Source organism: Choloepus didactylus, chromosome 7, assembly GCF_015220235.1.
Source record: "Choloepus didactylus isolate mChoDid1 chromosome 7, mChoDid1.pri, whole genome shotgun sequence".
Lineage (NCBI taxonomy): Eukaryota > Metazoa > Chordata > Mammalia > Pilosa > Megalonychidae > Choloepus > Choloepus didactylus.
This window is the reverse complement of record NC_051313.1, coordinates 42,515,504-42,539,963: the sequence shown is the minus strand read 5'-3', so window position 1 is coordinate 42,539,963 and position 24,460 is coordinate 42,515,504. Positions and strand designations below refer to the sequence as shown.

Genomic DNA, 24,460 nt, shown 5'->3' with positions numbered 1-24,460 from the left:
ACCACTGTTTAAAGAGGAATGGAGTTACAGGAATGAGAAGTATATAATTAGTAAATAATCCTTCTCAACAAGTGAGTTAAGTAGTAAAGCCATGAAGGGAAAAAAGAAAAGCCAGAGGCAACACAATCAGTGCATATCAGAAATGCATTTTTATTTGAAAACAACTTAAATTTTTAGACAAATGATTTTAGTATATAAATTTGATTTTGTTTTTATACAGAATATAAAGCTTTCCTTCATTAATCTTCCATATGAAGGGTTTTACAAGCCTGAAGGAAGATACTTTCTGCCCACAAGTGTGTCGTTTATATATATGTGCGGGAATGGAAACCAGTGGCGTAGTGCTCCTACACGTAAATCAGGACAAGTGACATTACTATTAAAAGCGGAGAAGAGAAATATTCTAGTTCATCAGATTAAAGAAGCAAATATGACATAGAAACTGTGCAAATAAGACCAAGTCAGAAACTTTAGTTAGGACACTGCAGATTATACTGGAGTAACAGGTTTATGAGGCTATAAAGTAATGTGCACCATATTAAAACAGCAAGGAAGAGCTACTTATAGAAAGGCTGGAATGAGGGATTTTTGCTAAAGCAAATTAACTTCTTGTTGACTGCCAAAACAAAACAAACAGCATTGTGAGTGTTAGTAAAACTGAAGGCATGTTATACCAGTTTTGGTGCAGCATGCTAAAAGTTAGTTAGAACTTCTTCACTGGTGCACATGAAGCATTAAAAGTCACAAGTTTTTCTGTCCCCTTCTCATTAAATTTCAGGCATGTCTAATTTTGGACGGAGTATAGCTTTTATCTATTATTTCGTCCTGTAAAAACATGTGAAGACAACGTTCATTCTGTGCCAGAGGATGACCAGCGACCCTAGGAATAAAAATACAAATTTAGCCCAATATTTTACAAAAGTGGTGGTGGTGGTATCAAGCACACATATTCTAAGGTTAGGAAGCATGTATGATTTAGAAATACTAAGTGTTATTCTGGACGGCTCATAAAGTTATATTCTATCAGTTAAGAGTAATTGAGAAAACATGAATCCTAGACTAGCTCCTTTAGATGTCAATTGGTGTGTTCACAAGAAACCTAAATGACTTTTAATGATAAAAATGAAACATGCCATTGATTCTAAGAATTCATTTTAAAGAAGGGCCATATGTAGGAATGGAGTTAGAGATACACTAAGTTCAATAAAAGTCCCAAATACTAAGAAATAGTCACAAATGTCCAACTTTCAAGTTTTTATTTGTTTGCTTTTAAAAGTTTCCATCACAGGCTAAATGTAAGACCAAACTGGGCAATGAGATTTCTATTTCAGAATTTAAAAACTAATATAGCATTGTCTGCTCCAAAACAAAAAGTATGTTCACAAAAAGACAATTGCAGGATCTGTGTTGTAGAAGGTAAAAAAGAGTAAAGGCTTTGTATAACCCTTTCCCTTCATCTGTTTACTGCCTGCAGAACCTTAAATCACTAGATAAAATTTTAAATGCTAGTAATGAGTGAGGTTCAAACAAGTGTATTCTCAAGGAGACTTTATTTGATCAAACTTAAGATTGAGCACAAATATAGTGACTTTTTTCCTGGCATAATTCTCCCTACTAGTTTGGCTTTTAAAAAAATAGTTGTATTTCAAAAGGGAATAAAGTTGACAGCTAGAAATTTTGGTTCATAGATTATTAAGAGTTTCTAACAGAAAAGACAAACAGCCCCAAGTCCTTTTACATTTTCAAAAGAACACATTTTACCATGAAAATTAAAATTGTGCACCTTTATACAAGACATGATGATATCATCTCCATCTGCAATCAAACAAAATGATTGCAAGTGTATTGTAAGTTTTATTGTTCATGCTAGAACATACCTTAAATCAGAAAGACTCATAAGTAAAACTGTTTTTTAAATGCTGTAATTTTAAATGTAATTTGCATAAATTAACAAAGAAAAACAAATACAAAACTTAGGTCAACACAAAGATATTCATTTTCAATCACTCAAGTGTGTTAATATTTATCACATGATATTCAATTTGTTACTTTTATTTTGTTTAAATTATACAAAAAGTTAGTTAGAAAATTGCCAAAAGGAAAAGCAGTATTACATTTTAGCTTAATATTGAAATTATTAGTAGCCACCTAAATCTGAATCTATGAACTAGTTTCAGAACACTGTGCGCTCACACCTTGAGGGATAGAAAGCACTTACTTGTTTATAAACTGTTCCAGTCCCTGCTTTCTCTCCTCAATGAAATTGTCATCAAATATTCCATCATCTCCTCTAAAAGGAAGTTGACGCAAAAATGCCTTCCCAGGGAGTGGGGGAACTACAACCTAAAAAAGACATGAGGAAAGAAAGTACTGATCAATTGACTTATTCACTGGGTTGTGAAAATTTATAGAGCACAACATGAAGACAAAGTATATCCTCACTATGAGAGACATACCACTCTCAAACTAGTTTAAATTTGAAAGAAAATCAGTAAAAAACACACTGAAATAAGACTCAACATTTTGGAGGCACAATAACCAAATGCAGAATTGTCTATCAGACCAAAAGCTCCTCAAGGGTAGGACCCATAGCCTAATTAATGTTGTTCCTGGCCTTAAAAGCCCAAGTATAGTAAGAGAACATTCAAGCAACACTGACATAAAGGCTACCATCTCCCTCAGGTACCTCTGATGACATTTGGGGAAGACAATATCTTACTGCAATGGAAACTGCAGACAAAAATTGACTGCAGAAATGTTAACAACATTCTGTCTGGCATGGGTAGATAATTCGTTGATCAATTTCTTCAATGTCTTGCCATCAGCATATAGGTCTTTTCTAATTGTATCTGAAATGATGACAAAATAATCAACAACCTTAGTTGTCAACACTCTTCCGTTTCCTAGCCTGAGTAAGAAACATGGCAACTTTCTCCTAAATCCCTTATCCTATCTTTTCTCAATGACCTGTCATTTTCTTCCTTCCTACTACTACAGAGACATCCCAAATCTCTCCCTTCTAGAAATTAGCTTAAGCTCAAATATTTGTTTCAATTAAATAGTACTCTGCTATTTATTTCACAGGTTAGTATGATTCTCTATCCCAGTGTTTCTCAACCACCACACCACTGACATTCTGAACCAGATAATTCTTTGTTGTGAGGGGCTTTCTAAGATATTTAGCAGCATTTCTGACCTCTATCCACTAAATGCCAGTAATACATCCTAGAGAGGTAAAGTTGCCCCTTGTGGAGAACCACTAATTCATCCATTAGTGCCTTCAAATTAAGGATCATGTTATTTTAGGCTTCTCATGGTTATTTTAAGAAAAGCTAGGCACACAACAGAAGCACAATTATGTGTTAACTGACCAACCACTTAACTGGATATTTACCTTATACCAAAAAAGAGAAAAGGTATAAATGAAGAATTCAAACAAGGAGAAATATAAATAGTAAACTGATATATACAAAAGTATTCCCTTTCACTAGTAATACAAATTGTACATGTTCTAAAAGGGTTAAAACTTTAAATCTTTGATGCAGAGTTCCTACACGTAGGCTTTTACCCTAAGATAACAATTCAACAGGGTAAAATAGGAAAGATCAACATTAATTCATACAACAAAACAAAACAACAAAACAACAGCAAACAACAAAAAAATCTGAAACCAAATGTCCAACATAAGCGTTATAATCTCTTCCTAGATCCACTCTGCCCAGACGACCAATGATTAAAACATCTCAGGATTCCTCTCCAAAGTCTGCTTTAGCACTCCTGAATCTCTCCTCTTTATTAGCTTTTGTCAGGTTGAGAGTTAAAAGCTGCAGGGGCCTTCCAAGTAAGAAACAAACAAATCCTGGGGCATCAACTGAGTTCTGAAAGAATATGGTGGGCAGGGAAAAATATCTCTCTCTACAAAGCTATTATTTAAAAAAGGAATCTTGAACCTGTGCATTAAATAACCATCATTAGTTCAGGGTAGAACGTAACATGAAGTTGAAGATTAACAATTACTATGCATTAGCATCTGTAGAGATACATTATTCCCTAACATAAGATTCAAAACAGTCATTGAAATGGATGGTGAAGTTTTAGGCCACAGAAGTAAAGCTCTACAAAAATCACAAATGGCTTGTCCAGCTAAGATTCCCAAAGATCCTTTTCAACATCAAATTATTTTGCTTAAACAGTCTGAAAAGATCTAATTGGAATTCTTACACCAATTTAAAAAGTCATAAATCCAGCCTGGACCCTGCATTAGGTCACTGAGAAAGCCTTCTGGACCAAAAGGGGGAAGAAAATTGAAACAAAATAAAGTTTCAGTGGCTGAGAGATTTCAGATGGAGTAGAGAGGTCATTTGGCGGTAACTCTTTTTGCATTATATAGATATCTCTTTTTAGTTTTTAGTTTATTAGAATAGTTAGAAGGAAAAATCTAAAATGGTTGAACTGCAATCCAGTATCCTTGATTCTTGAAGGCGATCGTATAACTATATAACTTATATGGTGTGACCGTGTGATGTGAAAACCTTATGGCTCACACTCCCTTTACCCAGTGTATGGACAAATGAGTAGAAAAATGGGGACAAAAAGTAAATAAATATCTATGTGGTGGGGGTCTGGAATGTTTTGGGGGCTCTTTTACTTTTATTTTTATTCTCATATTTATTTTTTGGAGTAATGAAAATGTTCAAAAATTGATTATGGTAATGGATGCACAGCTATATGATGACACTGAACAACTGTTTTATCCTTTGGATGACTGTATGGTATGTGAATATATTTCAATTCAAAATGTTTTTAAAAAAGTAAACGAAGGAGAGGATCTAAGATGGCGGCATAGAGAGGAGTGGAAGCTAAGTAGTCCCCCTGGAACAACTAAAAAACACCAGAAACAACTAGTAAATAATCCGGAATAACTGCAGGGGGACAAACGAGACTGTCCACTCATCATACACCAACCTGAATTGGGAGGAATGCCTGAGATCACAGCATAAAATCTGTAAGCAAAAACTGCAGATCCAAATCGGGAGACCCCTCCTCCACAACCCAAGCAACAAAGCCTCGTGGTGCCAGAGAGAAGCTTTCTCCCAGCAAGCGAATATAGCTCAGCTGAGCTCCAACTGGGGTTTTAATTAGCAAGTGTGAACTGCTCACTACGAGATATGAATTCCCAACAAGCAGACAGACGCTTTGGGTGACGACTGATCTTGGAGAGCCGGAGGGTCATCTTGGACTAGCTCTGTTCCTTTTTCGACTCCACTGGGGGGGGGGGGGGGGCCCTCGGCCATTTATAGTTTCCAGTTCTGTGACCCAGACAAGGGTATAGCACAGGCAGAAAGAGACCATTGAAATGCTAATAACCCCCCCAGGGCATCTATCTTCTCTAAGAGGAAAGGGGTGAGGCCCAGCTCTACTACCTGCCTTTCATTCAGAACTTAACGCCAGTCAAGAATTATAGGCTAACAGTTGCCACCCGCTGGGCAGAAAAGCACAGTGACCAGAGACATCAGAGGGTGTACCAATTTTCTAAGACACACCCTCAGGGAAACCAGATATTGAGTATTTCTTCCTTCTGGGACCTTAGCCCATTCTGGTCTGGGGAGGCCTGACTGGGGTAACAAAGGAAACCATGCCTAGACAACAGAAAACTACAACCTACACCAAGAAAAATGAGGTTATGGCCCTGTCAGGGGAACAAACTTGCACTTCAACTGTGATGCAGGAATTGAAACAACTAATAATAAGTGAATTCAAAAAGTTTAGGGAAGATACGGCAAAAGAGATGAACCAGATAATGAAAACACAGGACGTACATAAGGTAGAAACTGAAAGTTCAAAAAACCAACTGGCAGAATGTATGGAAATGAAAGGCACAACACAAGAGATGAAAGACACAATGGAAACATACAATAGCAGATCTCAAGAGGCAGAAGAAAACACTCAGGAACTGGAGAACAAGGCACCTGAAAGCCTATACACAAAAGAACAGATAGAGAAAAGAATGGAAAAATATGAGGAACGTCTCCGGGAACTTAAATACAAAACGAAAAGCAAGAATTTACTTGTCACTGATGTCCCAGAAGGAGAAGAGAAGGGGAAAGGGGCAGAAGCAATAATAGAGGAAATAATCAATGAAAATTTCCCATCTCTTATGAAAGACATAAAATTATGGATCCAAGAAGCACAGCGTACCCTGAACAGAATAGATCTGAATAGGTCTACACCAAGACACTTAATAATCAGATTATCAAACATCAAAGATAAAGAGAGAATCCTGAAAGCAGCAAGCCAGAAACGATCCACCACATACAAAGGAAGCTTGATAAGACTATGTGTGGATTTCTCAATAGAAACCATGGAGGCAAGAAGGAAACGGGGTGATATATTTAAGATACTGAGAGAGAAAAATCACCAACCAAGAATCCTATATCTGGCAAAACTATCCTTCAGATATGAGAGAAAGCTTAAAATATTCTCTGACAAACAGACCATGACCAAGTTTGTGAACAAGAAAACTGCTCTACAGGAAACACTAAAGGAAGCACTGCAGACAGAAAGGAAAAGACAGGAGTGAGACGTTTGGAAAACAATTTTGGGAGATAGTAGCACAGCAATGTAAGTACACTGAACAAAGATGACTGTGAATATGGTTGAAAGAGGAAGGCTGGGATCATGTGGGACACCAGAACAAAAGACCAACGATAAAGACTGGGACTGTATAACTCAGGGAAACCTAGGATGCTCAATGATTGCAATAAAAGGTACAATATGTTTTTACATGAGATAGAACAAATGAATGTCAACATTGCAAGGTGTTAAAAATAGGGTGGGATTGGGGGGAAAATACAATCAATGCAAACTAGAGGCTAGAATTAACAGAAACATTGTATTATGCTTCCTTTAATGTAACAAAAGCAATATACCAAAGCTAAATGCATATGGGGGGTTGGGGAACAGGGGAAGTGTGTGGGACTCCAGGCACTGGTGATGTTGTCTGACTCTTTATTTTACTTTAGGTTAATGCTATCTTTCTTTTTGTCACCTTCCAGCTATCAAGTTTTTTTGGTTGTTGGTTGTTTTTCTCTCTTTCTCTTACCTTTTTCTTTTGCCTCTCTGCCTTCTTTGACTCTTCCTCCATCTTTGTTGAAGAAATGTCCCTATATAGAGAGTGGCGATGGCACTCAATACATAAATACCTGACTACACAGGGAACCAATGATTGTTTATTTAGGACGGAATGTATAGCGTTTGAACAAAACCATCTTAAAAGAAATGGATTGATGAAGAAACCTTGAGGGCACTATATTGAGTGAAATAAGACAGACACATAAAGGCAAATATTGCAGGGTCCCACTGATATGAACTAATTATAATATGTAAACTCAGACATGAAATATAAGTTACCAGGATATAGAATGAGGCTAAAGAATGGGGAGAGGTTGCTTATTACAAGCAGAATGTTCAACTAGGGTGAACTTAAATATTTGGAAATGGACAGGGGTGATGGTAGCATGAAATGAGAATAACTAACAGTGCTAAAAGGTGTGTGAAGGTGGTGGAAAGGGTAAGCTCTGAGTCACACAGGTCACCAGAAGGAAAGTTGGAGGTTAAAAGATGGGAATCTTGTGGTGGACAATGTCCATGATTAACTAAACAAATATTAGAAATATCTCTCATGAACTAGAACAAATGTATGTCACTATAACTAGAGGTTAATAATAGAGAGGCATATAGGGAAAAAATATATACCTATTGCAAACTATATACTACAGTTAGTAGTATTTTAACATTCTTTCATCAACAGTAACAAATGTACTATACCAAAACTATGAATCAATAACGGAGGGGGGGCGTGGTTAGGGGTATGGGAGGATGTGAGTTTCCTTCTTTTTGTCTTTGTTTCTTTTCCAGAGTAGTGAAAATGTTCTAAAAATTGAAAAAAAAAATTGTGTTGATGGAAGCACAGCTATATGGTGGTGCCGTGGGCAACTGATTGTACAGTTTGGATCTTTGGATAGTTATATGGTATCTGAACAATCTCAATAAAAAAAAAAAAAGTAAATGAAGGGGAGAGGAGGGGTTTGGAAGGTTTTGCACTGATGTGCTCACAAACATTGAGGATGGGCTATTTGATGTGCCGAACCCTCTATGACGGGACTTGCCCTTGGGAAGTCTGTTGCAGCGAAGGAGAAGCTAGGCCTGCTTATAATTGTGCCGAAGAGTCTCCCCCTGAGTGCCTCTTTGTTGCTCAGATGTGGCCCTCTCTCTCTAGCTAAGCCAACTTGGCAGGTGAACTCACTGCCCTTCCCACTATATGGGATCTGACACCCAGGGGTGTAAATCTCCCTGGCAACATGACTCCCGGGGAGGAATCTGGACCCAGCATTGTGGTATGGAGAACATCTTCTTGACCAAAAGGGGGATGTGAAATGAAATAAAGTTTCCGTGGCTGAGAGATTCCAAAAGGAACAGAGAGGTCACTCTGGTGGGCATTCTTATGCACTATACAGATAACCCTTTTTAGGTTTTAATGCACTGGAATAGTTAGAAAGTAAATACCCGAAACTATCAAACTGCAACCCAGTAGCCTTGACCCTTGAAGACGATAGTATAGCAATGTAGCTTACAAAGGGTGACAGTGTGATTGCGAAAACCTTGTGGATCACATTCCCTTTATCCAGTGTATAGATGGATGAGTAGAAAAATGGGGACAAAAAAACTTAATGAAAAATAGGGTGGAATGAGGGGGATGATTTGGGTGTTCTTTTTTACTTTTATTTTTTATTCTTTTCACTTTTTCTGGTACAAGGAACATGTTCAAAAAATAGATTAGGGTGATCAATGCACAACTATATGATGGTACTGTGAACAGCTGATTGTACACTTTGGATGACTGTATGGTATGTGAATATATCTGAATAAAATTGAATTTAAAAAAAACCCACTTGAGAGAGAAAAAAAAGTAAACGAGGGGGAGAGGAGGAGTACGGGAGGTTTTGAATGTTCTCTTTTACTTTTATTTTTATTCTTATTTTCATTTTTATTTTTTTTGGAGTAATGAAAATGGTCAAAAATTGAGTGTAGTGCTGAATGTACAACTATATGATGAAACTGTGAACTGTTGTACACTTTGAATGACAGCATGCTATGTGAATATATTTCAATTAAACTGCATTTTTTTTTAAAAAGTCATAAATTCAAAGATATGTCTTTGTATGTTGGGAGAGGAAGTAGCCAGGAGGATATGTGGCCAGCATAATACACTGAAAGCCAAAGCATGCTAGAATAAAAGTTAAAAGATTTAATCACAATGACCAATAAATACAATAAGTATCATTTAGTTTCTAGCCTAATTTAATAGATCTTATTTCAAAGTACTTATCTATAAACAATGTTGTGCTATCATTACCAAAACTTTTTCCTCGTGAATGTTAAGTAACACCAGTGAATTATACATGTGAATGTGGCTTTAAGGGGAAATTTTAGGTTAATATCTGTTACTAGAATGAAAATTAAAACAAACAAACAGAACTGTATAACACAGTGAACCTGAATGTAAACTATGGAGTATAACTAATAGTACAATTCTAATAATATTCTTTTATCAATTGTAACAAAAGGTACAACACTAATGCAAAATGTTAAAAAGGGGAAAACTGTGAGTGTGGGGAGGGTATATGGAGACTCTGAATTTTCTGCATATTTCTGTAAACCTACAACTTCTCTAATTAAAAAAAAATTTAAAAATTATAAAGTAGAAATACTTGCATTCTATCTTAACCTGATAAAAATATAGCACATTAACCGTAGAGCCAATATGCTGCTTAATGGTGAAACACTAGGAGGAGTTAGGAACAAGACTAGATAACCACTTAAGAGCAAGATTTTTAAAAATTGGCCTAATATTAGAAATGCAGAAAACACAGATATTGTGTATCAGTGATTGCCACTGAAGTGGAACATCTTTATATAAATTTCTTGACCACTTGGGTTTTTACTCCGTAACCTGTCAATTCATATTCTTTGCCCATTTTCTATTGGGCTATTTTTCTCTAATAGATCCAGAGAATTCAAAGAATATTATTCATTTAACCTCAGTCTACAATAAGTGTTTTAAATATTTTTTCTGTCTATTTCTTGCCTTTGAATTTTGTTTATAAAATTGTTGGTTCCTTAGATTTTAATTCTGACATCCCAAGATTTACCCATCTTTTCCTATACTGTTTCTACTTTGCATGTCTTGTTAATAAATCTTTCTCCACCCTGATATCATGAAATATTTCTTTGTATTATCTTCTAATAGTTTTAGAATTTTGCTCCTGGCATTTAGATGTCAATCTATCTGAATTGTGTGTCTTGCGTGTGTGTGTGTAGTACCTGTGTGCTGTATATGTAGTATGAGATGAAGAACTAATTTTATTTTATTTTATCCAAATAGGAAGCCAATTTCCTAACCCTACATATTTAATAGTCCATTCATTCTTTGATATTCATCAAATAACTTCTATTAACTCAAGTTCCCATTGTGCCAGGGTCCCTTTCTGGACCATCTATTCTAATCCTTTAAAGTATTTGCCTATTCCTGTATGAATACTTCATTGTTTTAATTATAACTTTATAAAATCTCTTGATATCTACAAGGGAAAGCTCCTCTAATTGCTGTGCTTTTTCATTACTGTCTTTGATAGCTCGAGACTTACAATCTCTCATGCAAAGGTCAGAATTGGTAAGGCATTGAAATGTTTGAATATTTTTCTTAAACTATAGAGGTAGTTATATTTTGATATGGAAAAATTTCTACATTACCTATTAGTATGAAGAATACATTAATAGACTCTAATACTGAATTATCTTTAATATTTCATTTATTTATAAAATTGAACTATATGAAATTGTAGGTTGGTCCAGTTACAATTCTGCTTAACAAATCACCTCAAAATTTAGTGGCTCATAAAAACCACAATCTTTTATTACTTCTCATGGTCTCCTGGCTCAGGAATTTAAGACAAGCTCAACTAGGATGTTTTGTCTTGGGGCCTCTCTTGTGGCTGCAACCAGACAATGGCTGGATCTGATGCAGTCTCAGAACCTCTCTACTATGTGGTTTCTCCATGTGGACTGATCAAGGTGACTTCCTATCACTGCAGACTACTTACAGAGTAGCTGAAATCTTCAAGAACAAATATCCCAGCAAGTGAAGCAGAAGCTCAATCATCTTTTATGACCTGGTCTGAGAGGTCAATCAGGATCCCTTCCACCAAACTCTATTGGTTAAAAGTGAGTCACACTCATTGGTGTCCCAGAAGGGGAAGAGAAGGGTAAAGGTCTAGAAAGAGTATTCAAAGAAATTGTTGGGGAAAACTTCCCAAACATTCTACACAATATAAATACACAAAGCATAAACGCCCAGCAAACTCCAAATAGAATAAATCCAAGTAAACCCACTCCAAGACATATTCTGATCAGACTGTCAAATACTGAAGAGAAGGAGCAAGTTCTGAAAGCAGCAAGAGAAAAGCAATTCACCACATACAAAGAAAACAACATAAGACTAAGTAGTGACTACTCAGCAGCCACCATGGAGGTGAGAAGGCACTGGCATGACATATTTAAACTTCGGAGAGAGAAAAATTTCCAACCGAGAATACTTTATCCAGCAAAACTCTCCTTCAAATTTGAGGGAGAGCTTAAATTTTTCACAGACAGACAAATGCTGAGAGACCTTGCTAATAAAAGACCTGTCCTACTTCAGATACTAAAGAAGCCCTAGCGACAGAGAAACAAAGAAAGGAGAGAGAGATATAGAGAATTTTAACAGACATATATAGAATATTACATCCCAGGTCACCGGGACACACATTCTTCTCTAGTGATCACGGATCTTTCTCCAGAATGGACCGTATGCCGGGACATAAAAACAAACCTCAATAAAATAAAAAAATAAAAAACCATGAATTTGTTCAAAGCATATTCTCTGACCACAATGGAATACAAATAGAAGTCAATAACCATCAGAGACTTGGAGAATTCACGAATGCCTGGAGGATAAAAATGAGGGGGAGATGAAAACATTCCCGGATAATTAAAAGCTGAGGGACTTCATCACCAGTAATCAGTCCTATAAGAAATGCTAAAGGGAGTTGAGCAGGCTGAAAGGAAGGGACACTAAACAACTGACTGAAACTACATGAAGAAATAAAGATTTCCAGTAGAGATCACATGGTAAATATAAATACCAATACTACTGTATTGTTGATTTGTAACTCCACTATTTACTTCCTACAGGATCTAAAATACATGAACGGTAATGATAAATCAGTGGTTTGGGACTCATAGTAAAATATGTAATTTTTGACAAGAACTACATAAAGGTGGGGGAATGATGGAGTATAGGAACATAGTTTATGTGTCATATGGAAGTTAAGTTGGTACCAAAGAAAAACAAGATTGTCATAGATTTAAGATGTTAAATTTAAGCCCCATGGTAAACACAAAGACAGTATCAGAGAATATGACCATAGAGATGAAAAGTAGACTAGGGGCTCCGAGAAGTGGGGGAAGGGGCAATGGGGAGTTAAGAAATAGAGTAGGGTTTTTGTTTGGGGTGAAGGGAAACTTCTAGAAATGGATGGTGGGAAGGTGATAGCACTGCAACATTCTAAATGTGATTAATCTCACTAATGGAATGCTAGGGAGGGGGTGGAAAGGGAAGATTTAGGCTATATATATGTTTCCACAATTGAAAAAAAAAAAAAAAAAAGGACAGTCTAAATAGATGACAATTAAATGCTAAGGATGATCCTGGATGGGATCTGAGGATGGAGGAGAGGAGGCTTAAAGGGACACAGATGACACACACACACACACACACACACACACACACACACACACACAAAGGAAATACAGAATGCAAGCTTTATATCAATGTTGAATTTCTTGAACTTCTTAGCTGTGCTTAATGAGATTGCATAAAAGAATGTCCATGGGAAAGGTATATGTGAATTATATTGTGTGTTCAAAGATATGTGCAGCTTGCTCTCATATGTTCAGAGGACAGAGCAGTAGATGATGGACGTTAGATAGGGAGGGAGGGAGGGAGGGAGGGAAAGAAAGAGACAGTGGTGTGACAGGATCTTAAAGGTGATGGATCGGGGTATCGGGGGACGGGGGTAGGGGTATGATGGAGTTCAATGTATGGGGTTTGTACTGTTTTTGAAACTTTTCCTGTAAGATTGAATTTATTTCAAAATAAAATTTATTAAAAAAAAAAAGTGAGTCACAAGCCACAAGAATCAAGAAGATGGGACAGAGACTCCATTCTCTCAATGGGAGTGGAAAGTTCACATTGTAGAAGAGGATGGGAAATAGGAAATACTGTTGCAGCCATCTTTGGAAAATAAAATCTGCCACATAGGCAAAACAAAACAAAACAAAAACAACTTAATCCTAAATAAAAAAAATAGTGCTAATATATAAACAAAAAAGACTGAATACATTGTTCTTAGCAATACTGTAATAAGAGTACAACTTTCACATAGATAAAACTCCCAAGATATTTAACTGATCTAATGTTAAAACATCAAGAAAGAGAAAATTTACCGAATGGGAGAGTATTTTTGCAAATCATGTATCTGATAAAGAACTTGTAAGAATTTTTAATATAGTCTAGATACAATTCAATAATAAAAAGACAAATAATCCAATTGAAAAAGGTACAAAGGATCTGAATAGCCCTTTTCCAAAGAAGATATACAAATAGACAACAAGAACATGAAAAAAAAAAGGAACAGCATCATTAGCCATCAAAGAAATGCAAATCAAAACCGGAGTGAAATACCACTTCACACCCACTAGGATAATAGTAAGTGTTGAAGGGTATAGAGTGAAACTGAAATTCTACACAATGCTGTTGGGAATGTAAACTGGTGCAGCTGCTTTGGAAAACAGTCTGGCAGTTCCTAAAACAGAGTTACACATAACCCAGCAATTCCACTCCTTAGTATACACCCAAGAGAACCAAAAACGTATGCCTAAACAAAAACTTGTACACAAATGTTCATAGCAGCATTATTCTCAATAGCTAAAAAGTAGAAACAACTCAAATGTCCATCAACTGAAGAAATGATAAATAAAATGCAAATTCATACAACAGAATGTTATTTGGGAATAAAAAGAAATATAGTACAGGCATACCTAGGAAATATTGAGGGCTTGGTTCCAGAAAAGCAAAAATCCCAATAAAGCGAGTAAATAAATTTTTTGGTTTCCTAGTGCATATAAAAGTTATGTTTATACTATACTGTAGTATACTAAGTGTGCAATACCATTATGCCTAAAATGTGACACAGAGACACGAAGTGAATATATGCTGTTGAAAAAAGTGCTGCCAGACTTGCTCGATGCAAGGTTGCCACAAACCTTCAATCTGTAAAAAAAACACAATAACTGCAAAGCACAATGAAGCGAAGCACAATAAAATAAGGTATGCCTACACTGATAAATGTTACAACAGGATTGTGATGGTTAAGTTCCTGTGTCAACTTGGCTAGGTTATGATGTCCAGTTTTTTGCTTAAGCAAGCACTGGCCTTATTGTTACTATGAGGGTATTTCGTGGATTTAAATCATCAGTAAGTAAGTTGATTGTATCTATGGCTAATTATAACTACAATTAACCAAGGAGATTGCCTTCAACAATGAGAGAAATCTCATTCAATCAGTTGAAGGCCTTGAAAGGAGAAGTGGTGATTTCAGTAGTAAGAAGGGAGAATTTCCATCTCTACTTCAGCCAGCCAGAATCTCCTTGTGAATTCACTGGAAATCCTCATCAGAGTTCCCCGCTTACAGCCCACCCTATGGAATCTGGACTTGCCCATCCCCACAATCAGAAGAACCAATTCCTGTAATAAATCTCACAGTATCTGGATACATACATACATATATATACACATATCCTGTAGGTTCTCTTTCCCTAGAGAATCCTGATTAATACAAGTATGATCCGTGAAAACACGCCAATGAAAGAAGCCAAACACAAAAAGCCACATATTATATGCTTCCATTTATATGAAATATTCAGACTAGCCAAATTTACGGAGACAGAAAGTAGATTTAGTGGTTGCTGGGGAGAATGGAGAATGACCACTAATGGGTAAGTGGAATCCTTTTTAGGGTGATGAAAATGTTCAAAAACTAAACAGAGGCAATTGTTGTACAACTCTCAATATCCTAAAAAAATCAATGAATTGTACACTTTAAATAGGTAAACTGTATAATATGTGAATTGTATCTCAAAAATGTTATTTTTTAAAAAGTGAAACACACAGTCAGCAAATATTGATTAAACATCCCAAAGCCTATCAAGGCACTTCCCCATGATGATAAAAAATTTCTTCTTTGTTACACAAAACTTTTCTAACTTGTTTTATACATTTAGATCTTCAAACCATCTGTGATTTGTATACAATGTTAATAATCTTTATTCCTAAACAGTCAAACGTTTCAACCCCATTTACTGAATATACATTCTTTTCCCCAGTGATTGACAATACTTTTTGTTATGAACATAAATTCCTTATTAACACATTATTTCCCTATAACACTAAGTTCTCTATAAATAGCCTTTAAACTCTTTATTATATTCTGCTAATCTATTTGCCCATCCCTGAAGCAATATCACATTGTTTTAATTATTACACCCTTAAGATATGTTCTCATATCTGATAGAACAAACACCTGCTCAATATTTTTTCAAAATAACTTTTGGATATTGAGCCTTTTCTGATTCTGAAGCTCATACATAAACCTGCAAATTTATAAAGGACCCCTCTAAGATTTCTATTAGAATTATGAAGTTAATATGTAAGTTAGGAGATACTGCCTTCTACCCTTTCAGTGTGTGCTAAAATGTCACCTGCAAGTAAGGCCTTCCCTTGACCACCCTATATTAGAATAACTACCTGGGCACTCCTTATTTTTCTTAGTTTAATTTTTTTAGAGCTTATCACCATCTAACACACCATATATTTTACTATTTTTTTCTACCTTCCCTTCCTTCACTACCACCCTGATTTACCCAACAGAATGTCAACATCTTAAAGTGGGGACTTTTGTTTATAGCTCTATCTGCAAGTTATAGATCACAAACAGTAAGCTCTCAAATGTTTGCAGAATAAATGAGTCTTCAAAACAGTGGATGTTCCAAATCAGTAATGGAGTATTGCTATTTATTAAGGTCTTCTTTTTCAGTGAAGTTTCAGGGTTTTCTTTAGATGGATCTGATATTTCTAATTTTATTCATAAGTACTTTATAATCTTTTCTTTTGAGTAAGACTGTTTTTCCTTTACATTTTTGGTGGAATACTATAATTTGTATATCCAGACACATTTATCTGATTACGGATGTTTTCTTCCCATTTCTAGCTTTACTAAGCTTTAGAAATGAGCACAACCCAGCCTTAAGCTGCTTCAGGACTCCTACTGTATTCACTTCTTTCCTATTAATCTCTAGTTGCAAATAACTTTTCACATTCTGAGCATCCTTTCATGACTCCACGCCTTTGATGCCATTCTCACGTAAGGCTAGAATGAAGGACATCAGTGAGAACTTGCTTCCTCTAATTTATTTTGCAGCCAAAGCCACTAAATTTTTTCTAACAGAAGATAATTATTACAAAGGAATATAATAGTGTTTTTCAAATTGCAGGTAGCAACCCATTAGTAGATCATGACCATCATTTAAAAAGCCAATCTGTTATGCTGTATACATGTTGCCACCATTAAAAATAAATTTTTTTAAAAAAAGCTTATGTGAAGAGAATATCATGTATCACATAAAGTAAGTATTGTTTCATGAAATTTTGTTTATGTGTAAGTATGTGTGATTTGTCAGTAAATGAACACTGATATATGAGATATACAAAGGAAGAGAAACTTGGCAAGGGTGGGGGTGGGGTGGGGGTGGGATAGGAAGATGAAAGGTAAGGAAGTAATAGCAAGAAAGTTCTAAATTAAGTGTCATAATCCAAGTGTGAGTCAGCAAAGGCCTCAACTGGGTCATTAAAGTAGACAAGAGAAAAGAAAGAGTTCCAAGGAAAAATGACAAAGACTATTCCCACATCCCCTGAAATAAGATGAAACTGAACTATTCGGAAAAAAAAAAATTGTATTTGCTTTTACCCATTTTATTGAAGATAATTTTCCTGAAAGGTCTTAAACATTAAAACTTTAAAGTGTTTCGCTCCATTACAAAGTATTCTTACCTTGCTCTCTCTTTCTAATTCACTTCGCAGCCACTCAAAGTCACTGTATCTTCTTCTAACGGTAGATTCCTTTAGCTTGAAAATAGGAAGATTTGTCTGAAAAAAAAAAAGGTCATTTGTTATAGATTGAATTGTGTCTCCCACCCCCAAATACAGTGAAGTCTAAACCCCAGGAAATCAGAATGTGACCTTATTTGGAGAACGGGTCATTACAGATGGAATTAGGCAAATTAAAATGAGGTCATACTGGAGTAAAGTGGGCCCTTAAACCAATATGACCAGTGTTCCTACAAGAAGGGGAAATCTGGATATGGCAACAGAGAAAAAAGTTGGCCACATGACAGAGGCAGAAACTGAGTTATGCCACAAGCCAAAGAATGCCTGGATTGCCAGCAAGCCGCTGCCAGAACTCTGCAGAGAGGAAGCAGGGCCCTGCTGACACCTTGACTTTGGTCTTCCAACCTCCAGAACTACGAGACAGTAAATTTCTGTTGTTTTCAACTGTCCAGTTTGTGGTACTTTGTTACAGCATCCCCAGCAAACTAAGATCACTCCAGAGTTGAAGCACTATCATATTAAGGGGACTTCAAAAAAAGGGAACTCTGTTTGTTAAATTAACAATATAGCAAAAACAGTTACTTTTAGATAGAAAAAATCTTAACTTCATGATTTTCTTATCTTTTTACTGCTAACAAAAGAAAACTTTGCAAATTATTAAACAGCATTATTTACATTAGAATATAACTTTAAAAATGCACATATACACATATGCTTTTGGTTAGCCATTCTGCCTGACATTATTTACAAAAACATACGTTATTTTGCTGTATTTGTGATGAGCTGTAAAATGTCAATCGAGAAGGTTTGAGAAAATGCTAGCTCTGAATGCTATCCATTTTAGATAGTATCTTAGTAGACAATGCTCATAGGGAAAAGAGAAAATGAAATACAAAATATTTTTATTAGGACTAGATTAAACCTCTTAAAAAATGCAGAAAATAGCAGGGAACAAGGTACAGGGTCTCCACTCTTACCACCAATAGGAAACTAAGAGTCATAGGTTCATAGATCCAGAACTTTATAGGCTGAGGGCAAGTTCAAAAACAGTAAACAATGCCCAGTACTTTGAGGTTATACAGAAATATAAGAAAACTTAAGAGACTTTGTTCTTTACAAGATAGTAAAGGCAACTTGTTGCTATTTCAGTCAACTTTTAAACATAAAAAAAGTAATAAAGATTTCTATTACCTTTTATGGAATGCCTTCTTAAAAGAGAAAATATAGTACCAAATCCAATAAAAATGGTTTTTGATTAAGGAATATTAGCAGAAGCTGTTTGATACTAGTCTTTTATTATCAAGAATAGATTTTAAAATGTACATAATATCTCTTTAACATTTGCAGGGGACAGAAGTAATCTATCACATTTCTCGTGACATCCTATGGAAAACGCTTATTTAAAACTATATATTTTCTTGGATTGTATTTTGTCCTTAATTAAGTCTTTACCTTCGTAGAACTACAAACTGTTTTACAGCTGAAAAGAAGAAAGTTAAGTGCCACCTGAAGGAAAGATTGACTTCCTACTTTGTATACAGGGACAACATCTTACAAAATTCACTCCTAAGAAAATTCCAGTCATTTGTTAAACTTAATGCCACTGGTAAGTAATTGTCATTCAGTAAAATAAAAGCTTTCTATTCAGGACCTTAAGCCCATTTTGTAGTGGTCTCAATTTTTTCCAAAGTGTATTAACTTCTATGCTGTATACCTTACAGCTTGGAATCTTCTACAGATGCTATTGGGCATTACACTGTATAGGTTTCAAGCAGGAAACCAAATCTCACAGGAGGTTTAAAAGCACTTAAATTTTCTTTCCCAGGTAACCACAACATTTGTTCATTGTATTAATGACTAAGAGCAAAATTGCACCTAACAAGACTCTTATTATACTAAAAGTCAAGCTTATATTTAGAGATACTGGCTTGCTGTACAGAAGGGTATTCTCATCCCCCACAGGGAATAACATTAGGTCCCCTGGAGAGCAGGATGATAATTCCCAGAAAGAAAGCACTGGATTATTTCTCTCTAATTTCACCCATTGGCTTTTTAACTAAGTTCACCCTTCCGCATTAAAATATTAGGTCTTTGTAAGTGTCTAAAGATAGAAAGAAGGCCTTTACAGAACTGAATGTTTTCTGCAGGTGAGATTTTACATTTTGAATTCCCTCCTCTCAAATTACTTTACAAAAGGGATTAACTGCTCTCTTTATTCAATACGTTAAGATCAAGCTTGTGAAAAGAGTTCCCTAAGAATGTTCATACTTCTGGGTACGGACGTCTATAAAGTTAATCTCTGAAACAACATATCAAGCTTACAGGTACAATGTTGAGGAAAGAGTGCCAATTCAGCTCATTTTACCTTGCATTTTCCCTTTTGAACTTTTGACACAATCATGATTATATTTGACTCACTCTAATAGAGCAAGTAGATCCACCCTTTTGAGGGCAGTTGAAAGGGGACAAAGCCCTTTCATTTCTAAGACTAGCTAATAGTTTGATAGGTCATATATATATATATATATTTAAGAATCATTGTTTAGTGTAAGAAAATTTTGTTATTTAGTACTCTCAACTAGCTATGATTTCTCTTTTTGTACAAGAATTGCCTTAGAGTTTTGATAAAGTTTTATCAAGAAATTCTTATTATTTGCCCATTATATTTAAAGTAGTTAAATGTGACTTTAGCTTCATCCTGATCATTACAAAGACTTTAAATTCAACTTACTTGATCAAAATGAAAACTGAAAAGTGCTAAAGTTTTTGTTTAAGCCACTAAACTAATATAGTTGATTACAAACTGTTTTGATTGGCCACCTTCAATGTATTTGCCCCTTATAAAATGTTGTATTTTGGTTTTCTGAGGGGAGAAGAGCAGAATTATCTTTTTCCTAAAGTTTCGGGAGGAGTCATTCAACTATTACTTATAGAACATCTATAAAAATGCATAGTGCTAGATAAGGTGGAGAATATAATGATGAATAAGATGCGGTCCTGGCCCTTCTAAAAGTTATGGTAATAGGGGGATTAGAAGAAAAAGATATAAAAAGTAAAATTTGCATGGTTGACCAAAGAAGGACTCCTGGGGAAGACGGTGGAGTAGGGAGCTTGGGGACTCAGTCCTTCTACCAAAATAACTATTGAACAGGCAGGAACTGTCTGAGACAACTGTTCTGGGGTTCCAGAGGCCAGAAGAACACTGTATAGCATTGAGGGAAAAGTGGGAGGAAAAGGCTGATAAACTACAGTGGAGAACAGGGAGTTGTGCTCTCTGAGTGGTGGCTGCTGGCGCCCATCCCCCAGGCTTGCAGTGCAGTCCCTGGCTAGCTCACTGGAGTCAGAAAGGGATGTAAAAATCCTCTTCCTTAAGAACAGCTGATCACTGATGTTTAAGCTAACCTCTCTAAGGAGGAAGGGATGTGCAGATGGTCAATATAAGCTAGGCACCAGGCTCTCCTCTGCGTAGGATTTTAGCCTGTGCCTTGCTCTTCTCTGGAGCCCCTGAGATGTTATCTGACACCTCGAGGATAGTTTATCTTCCCCGATGTTACAACCCCACGCCCCTCCATGTATCTATGTCCTCATACTCTTTGGAATGTCTTGTTTTGGGCTTCTAAAACTGGCCTTGCTAATTCCTGCCTAACTGCAGAGTACTTCCACACTGAGCTTTGGACCAGCCACCACCAGAGCAGCTTGACTGACTTCCTGCTTCACTCCTGTAAGTTCCCATAATAAAGTTTGTATCACGCTCAGTTCCTGGTGCATTCTTTGGCTTTCCTGCTGAAATAGCCCATGTGGGCCAGAACACTGATCTTCAGAGTAAACTCATCAAGAAAATCAGATGCCTAGACATTAGCAAAAAATTATAAGCCATACTAAGAAACAGGAAGATATGGCCCAGTCAAGGGAACAAATTAAAACTTCAAAGGAGACGCAGAGTTTGGAACAACAAATCAAAGATGTTCACACAAATTTCCTAAATCAATTCAAGCAGACGAAGGAAAATATGGTTAAAGAGATAAAGAATATTAAGACAACAATCAGCAGGCATAAAGAATAACTGGAAAGTATAAAAAGAACAAATTATGGGAATGAAAGGCACAATAGAAGAGGTGAAAAATACACTAGAGGCACACAATAGCAGATCTGAACGGGAATTAGAAAGAATCAGTGAACCAGAAGACAGGACAATCTAAATCTTATGGACAACAGAAAAGGATGCTGGAATTTTGATTGGGATTGTATTGAATTCGACTGATTAATTTTGGGAGAATTGACATAAATTTTGAGACTTCTAATTCATGAACATGGTGTATTTCTCAACTTAATAGGTTTTCTTTAATTCTTTCAATAATTTTGTATAGTTTTCAGTGTACAGACCTTGTACATATTTTGTTAAATTTATTCTTAAATATGCCCTGTTCTAATGCTACTGCAAATTATATTGTTTTTAAAAATTGCAATATCCAATATTTCATTGCTGGTATACAGAAATGCAATTGGTTTTTATCTTGCCCTATTGTTTTATATTGTTCTATTGTTCTATATTGTCCTTGGATTCAGTTATCTCACTAAATACACTCATTAGCTCTAGTACAATTTTTATACATTTTATACAGGATTTTAAAAAATGTATATGATCATGTCATTTGTGAATAAAGCCACTTTTACTTTTTCCTTAAAGTTAAAAAAAAAAAAAAGAATCTTATAGACAGAAGAACAGATAGAGAAAAGGATGGAAAAAATTGAGCAGGGGTTTCAGGAATTGTGAGTGATAGCATGAAGTGAACAAACATGCATCACAGGTGTCCCAGAAGGGAAAAGGGGTAGAACATCCAAAATGTTTTGGATGTTCTTGTTTATTTTATTTTTTGGAGTAATGAAATGTTCAAAGATTGATTGTGGTGATGAATGCACAACTATATGATGATAATATGAACAACTGATTGTACACTTTGAAGGACTGTATGTTATGTGAATATATCTCAATAAAATTGCATTTAAAAAAAAGGAGTAGAAAGAATATTTGAGAATATAATGGCCAAAAATTTCCCAACACTTATTAAGACATATATACATATGGCTAAGTGCAATGTACTCCAAACAGAATATATCCTAATAGACCTACTCTGAGACATATACTAGTCAGACTGTCAAGTGTAAAGATAAAGAGAGAATTCTGAAAGCAGTAAGAGAAAAGTGATTCATTACATTCAAGAGCTCTGCAGTCAGACTAAGTACTGATTTCTCATCAAAAACCCTGGAGGCAAGGCAGTGGTATGACATACTTAAGGTACTAAAAGAGAAAAATTGACAGTCAAAAATTCTTTATCCAGAAAAAACTGTCCTTCAAAAATGAAGGAGAGTGTAAAATATTCACAGATAAACACTGAGAGAGTTCCTCAACAACAGATCTGATTTAAGCTGAAAGATAATACAGGAGAAAGTGGCTTAACTTAAGAGTGGTGAAAAATAGGGGAAGGAAACAAACAGACAGACAAAGGTACCCAGTGTTCTTTTGTACTTCAATTGCTCTTTTTCACTTTAATTATTATTCTTGTTATTTTTGTGTGTGTGCTAATGAAGGTGTCAGGGATTGATTTAGGTGATGAATGTACAACTATGTAATGGTACTGTGAACAATCGAATGTACGATTTGTTTTGTATGACTGTGTGGTATGTGAATATATCTCAATAAAATGAAGATAAAAAAAAAAGAGTGGTGTAAAGAAATGAAGATTATCAGTAAGGGTAACTAAAAGGGTAAAAAGAGAGACCTCCCTCTCCCCCCAGAAAAACATATAAACCCAAAGGACAAAATGGCTGAAGTATTGCCTTTACATTAATAATGCTGAATGTTAATGGATTCGACTCCCTCAATCAAAAGAAAGACTGGCAGAATGGATTATAAAGCATGAACCAACTAAATGCTCTTTGCAAGAGACTCATCTAAGACCCAAAGACACAAATAGGTTGAAAGTTAAAGGCTGGAGAAATAACAATCATAAATATTTATGTATCTAACCATAGTACTCCATAATACATGAGGCAGCATAGTACTCCAAAATACATGAGGCAAACATAGTACTCCAAAATACATGAAGCAAAGACTTTTTACCCTTTTAATTTTACCCTTTTAATTACTCTTCACTTCTTCACACCATTCTAAGCCACTCTCTCCTGTATTACCTTTCAGCCTAAATTATTTCAATTATTATTCTAGATGTCTCTACAATAATAATTGGAGACTTCAATACACCACTCTCATCAATAGTTAGAACATCTAGACAGAGGATCAATAAGGAATCAAAGAACTTGAATAATAATGATAAATGAACTAGAGCTAACAGACATATATGGAACATTGTACTCAAAACATCAAGATAAAACATTCATCTCAAAGGCGCATAGATCATTCTTCAGTATAGATCGCATACTGGGACACAAAACAAGTCTCAATAAATTGAAAATACTGAGGACTTTCTATGACCATTATGGAATGAAACTGGAAATCAATAACAGGTGGAGAACTGGAAAATTCACAAATATATGAAAGCTAAACAACACACTATTAAACAATCAGTGGGTCAAAGAAGAAATTGCAAGGGAAATCAGTAAATATCTCAAAATAAATGAAAATGAGAAAACATATCAAAACTTATGGGATGCAGCGAAGGTACTGCTGAGAGGGAAATTTATAGCCCTAAATGCTTACATTAAAAAAGAAAGAGGCAAAATCAAAGATCTAACTGCACACCTGAAGGAACTAGAAAAAGAACAGCAAACTAATCCAAAGCAAGCAGAAGGAAAGAAATAACAAAGATTCAGAGCAGAAATAAATGAAATTGAGAATAAAAAATACAACAGAGAATTAACAAAACCAAAAGTTGGTTCTTTCATATGATCAATAAAATCAACAAACCCTTAGCTAGACTGACAAAAGAAAAGAGAACAGACATAAATAAATAAAATCAGACATGAGAGGGGGGATATTACTACTGACCCAACAGAAATAAAAAGGATCATAAGAGGATACAATGAACAATTGCGTGCCAACAAATTAGAAGACTTAGGTGAATGGGACAAATTCCTGGAAACATATGAAAACCTACAGTGACTCCAGAAAAAATAGAA

At 35.5% G+C, this 24,460-nt stretch overlaps 1 protein-coding gene across 1 annotated transcript in view; it reads right to left on the bottom strand.

Moving 5' to 3' along the window:
- Positions 1 to 125: 125 nt before the first annotated feature.
- The window catches only part of SNX3 (sorting nexin 3), an 84,539-nt gene continuing 60,204 nt past the window's right edge, over positions 126 to 24,460 (bottom strand). The window contains exons 2-4 of the mRNA XM_037843212.1: positions 17,267 to 17,362; positions 2,219 to 2,343; positions 126 to 880 (exon numbers count right to left, since the gene is read on the bottom strand). Coding sequence (XP_037699140.1) covers positions 775 to 880; positions 2,219 to 2,343; positions 17,267 to 17,362 — 327 coding nt within the window. The 3' untranslated portion in view covers positions 126 to 774. The remainder of the gene's footprint in view (positions 881 to 2,218; positions 2,344 to 17,266; positions 17,363 to 24,460) is intronic.